General features: G+C 37.2%; 1 protein-coding gene across 1 annotated transcript in view; it reads right to left on the bottom strand.

Annotated features, from left to right (window-relative positions):
- The window catches only part of LOC104491589 (potassium voltage-gated channel subfamily H member 7-like), a gene marked incomplete at both ends in the record, with an annotated part of 23,379 nt that overhangs the window by 7,818 nt on the left and 11,550 nt on the right, over nucleotides 1-4,011 (bottom strand). The window contains one exon of the mRNA XM_010134039.1: nucleotides 289-713. Within this exon, the coding sequence (XP_010132341.1) occupies nucleotides 289-713 (425 nt within the window). The remainder of the gene's footprint in view (nucleotides 1-288; nucleotides 714-4,011) is intronic.

Here is a 4,011-nt window from a genome sequence, read left to right on the forward strand (position 1 = left end):
AATACCAATATTAGCTGTAGGAATCTTGAGCCCGATTTTGCTCTGTCCTTATACAGAAGGTAGATGGTACACTAACAGCAGCCCCATTATTTCATTGATCTGCTTAAACGTGAAAAGCAGTATTTAGTGTAAAAAAGCCTGCCATATTTGGATCCATAGTATTTTTAGTGTGCCTTTGAATGGATACAGCTGATTAGTTGTGCTTATAAGGAGATGATAATTACTATGAAAAATCGCAATAATTTTTTATTAGTATATCAGAGAACATTGATTGACTTTCCACCATACCTTCGCTTGCATGACGGTCCCTAAAAACGTTCTTGGGATGGACGTTAAAGCCTTCTATGTCATGTACTGAAGACGCTCTCCGTATACTACAAATGCTTTCCTTTGATCTGGAATGGGTTAGTGGGTTGCTTGTCTGTATCATGTCAGGGTAAAGTCTGTCCCATTGCTGTTTAGGTGATGAATGGTCAAGAGGTCCCGATATATTAACCAAAGGTGAACATTTACCGGGTTGAATCAGTGCTTTTGTATCATCCACTTCTGAAGGACTACAGCTTTCTTTTGTAGGTGATTTAAAGTGCTTCATCGCCACCGAGTCATCGCTGTGCTTAGAGGAGTCAACTATCACTGCATCAGGGTCTTCCTGTGGTAAGGACTGCTTTCTGTACGTTAAAAGTCTCAGTCTGGGTAACCGGAACCCAAAAAGTCTGCCTACATGTAAATACATAGAAAAGAAGAAAATACTGCACATTATTTTCTTGTCATGAAAATCTGCTTTTTTCACACACAGAGTATATAATAATAGCTATAAATATAATAATAGCTATAAATAATTAACCAGTTCCTAATAAATTACTATGCTTAGCAATGGAATGTGTAAATGTGGAAATATTATATAGCTGTACGTTTGTTATAATCATGGTGTTAAAGATTTTCATACTTCAGTCAGACTTCAGTTTTTGAGCACAGAACAGGGATAGAGCATCGATTCTACAGTCTGTTTTAAAAGATATGAAGTTATCTACTCTGATGGTCCTTTCTAAATTAAAAATCTATGCATTTCTAAAAGACTACTAGAACACATCAAACTACTTTGGTTGGTAGCTGTTATGCTGAAATAGGTATTTGTGGATTGTATTATAAGTGGAACTTCATGTGCTTAAAAGTGTACTGCTGATTAACTGATTTATTTGCTACAAATTAGACAGGAAGATACCAGTGCTAATCTTTCAGGAAAGGAAAATAAGTTGTCTATCAGTTTTGCCATAATCCTTTCCAATGTTTACATTTTATGATTGAGTAAAGAATAACTTTTTTCAAATGAGTCTAAAATGATAAGTAAAGGAAGACACAGAAAGAAAAAACAGTGACACAGCTCTTGAGGACCACTAACACCTGTATTATCTACAGTTATCTTTTGTAGATTTTCATGGCTGTGGGCTTAGTTGGGTTTGGTATGTTGAATGGCAGGGTAGGTTGTTCTGAATGTGTGGAAAACTGACAGCTTTGTGTAATGGTTAGAAATATCAGTAGCTGAAAGGAAGTGTAAAATATGGCACAAAGAAAGTAAATACAGGGAAAGAAATGTAAAATCTACAGAACGTCCCTCTAAAAAAAAACAGAAAACATTTTAAGGTATTGTGTAATTGAACTCACAGATGGGAGCACAGGGACCTCTGATGTACAGAAAACATAGAAAAGAGTTTAGAAAAAGAAATAATATAAATAATTAACAAAATTAAATAATTTAAATGATCAGATGTCATTGCATAAATGACCTGACTTCTCTAACAGCTTCTTGTCACTCATCATTTTGTTACATGAATGTTTTCCAGTGAGTCGGTAGAGAAATGATTTCTCAGAGGACATTTTGAAAAGTCTTGTTATTTCCTCTTACTGGGTTAAGAAATTCTGTTTCGGATAAGTTTTAATTTTTTTCAGTCAGTTTTCATCACCAGCATTTGTAGCAGCTAATGCTCATTAATATTTAGCACTAAAATTTATCATCCAACATTTATTGACCAACATCCCCAGCTCATTTTTTGCTGGGCACCTTTCCAGCCACTCTCGTCCAAGCCTGTAGCCTTGCAAGGGGTTGTTGTGACGCAAGTGAAGGATGCAGCACTTGCCTTTGTTGAGCCTCATAGCATTGGCCTTGGCCCAGTGATCCAGCCTGTCCAGATCCCTCTGTAGATCCTGCCTTCCTTCAAGCAGATCAACACTCCCGCCTAACTTTGCGTCACCTGTGAACTTACTGAGGGTACACTCGATCCACTTGTCCATATCATTGATAAAGACAGTAAACAGAACTTGTCCCAATACTGAGCCCTGGGGAACAACACTTGTGACTGGCTGCCAGCTGGATGGAACTCCATCCACCACCACCCTTTGGGCCTGGCCATCCATGCAAGTTTTCTATCCAGCAAAGCATATTCCCATCCAAGCCATGAGCAACCAGTTTCTCCAGGAGAATGCCGTGGCAAATGGCATCAAAAGCTTACTCAACAGTAGGTAGACAGTGTCCATAGCCCTTCACTCATTCACTAAGTGGATCACCTTGTCATAGAAGGAGATCAGGTTCGTCAGGTAGTACCTGCCTTTCATAAACATATGCTGACTGGGTGTGATCATCTGGTTGTCTTGTATGTGCCATGTGATGTTTCTCAGTATGATCTGCTCCATAACCTTTGCTAGCACCAAGGTCAGACTGACAGGCCTGACTCTACTGATAACATCTCAGTATTTAGAAACCTGGCCATTTATTTCCACCCTTTCCCCCCCTAATTTAAAATGTAACAATCTTCCTTTTTTTTCTTTCCTTGATAGTTTCTGAAAAACCTTACTGAATTTAAAATATATAACATTGAATCGATTATGTTAATGCATATGCACAGACAGCAGTACAGTAGACAGAAATCTCTATTACATAAAACCAGAGTAATGCATGTTTTAAACAACAGCTAGAGGTGCCAATTTTCAATCTGCACAGTGATATTCAGGAAAGTGCACCTTGGGAACATGCATATTTCTCCTAACTTACTGAGTATACCTCAACAAATTGCTTATAATTGGAATTAGTGAAGTATATAAAAATTATTTTATTGTTTTAAATGCATGTCAAATTGAGTTATGAAGCAGTTTATAAATAAATTTGGAAATCTTATTGCATTCAAAATTGAAACAAATACTATAATTCTTTTTTCCTCTATTACATTGAACTTCTTAAAAATACCATTCATAAGGTTTTCTGGCATTAGACATTGTTAAAGGCTTTTTGCTGGCACTCTATTTTAGTCACATTCATGGTAGTGCAGATGGACTCTTCTGCTTCACCAAGTTAATATGACCATGTTATGCTGCATTACTGATTTAGCTGTCTAACTGCAGTTCAGCTGGAAAGAATAATCAGTGAGAATTTTGCTTCTTACTAAGAGTCTTGGGCATGAAACAGAAAACTTCAATGAGTAGCATTTTGCTATTCTTACATAAACTGTAATAAATGGTCTCGAAGTTAAAATCCCTATTTTCTGCTTTTTAATTTGAATATTCTTCAAAGGAGGAGGAGGAGGCTATTCTTCTTCAGTGTATAAATAATAAGCTATATGATGTGTTGGACATTCAGCTCTCTCCTGCAGTACTGCTGCTAAAGCTACCAGGAGGCCCATTCAGAATTTGCCTAGTTTACATTACATTTCCTTGCTCAGCTCAGCAATAACACAATTTGTTGTGAAGCAAAATCCATGGCCCCAGACCCGCCATCCCAGTTTGTACTAGAGGGTCAGCGGAAGATTTCCTGGCATACTGTTTATGGGGTAAAGTCTTTTGTTCGAAAGCGGACAACCCCTGCTTTGTGTAGGTATGATATCAGAGCAGATTTGTCTTGGCTTGCAATACTAAAACATTTTTGAGATGCAACTAACTTTTCTATAAATATAAGATAATGTTACTTCAAAATCCTTATGTTTTATTGATGTTGAAGACTAGATTGCCAAGTTCTTCCTGCTG

The sequence above is a fragment of the Buceros rhinoceros genome, unplaced genomic scaffold (genome assembly GCF_000710305.1).
Source record: "Buceros rhinoceros silvestris isolate BGI_N320 unplaced genomic scaffold, ASM71030v1 scaffold4424, whole genome shotgun sequence".
In the NCBI taxonomy this organism is placed as follows: Eukaryota; Metazoa; Chordata; class Aves; order Bucerotiformes; family Bucerotidae; genus Buceros; species Buceros rhinoceros.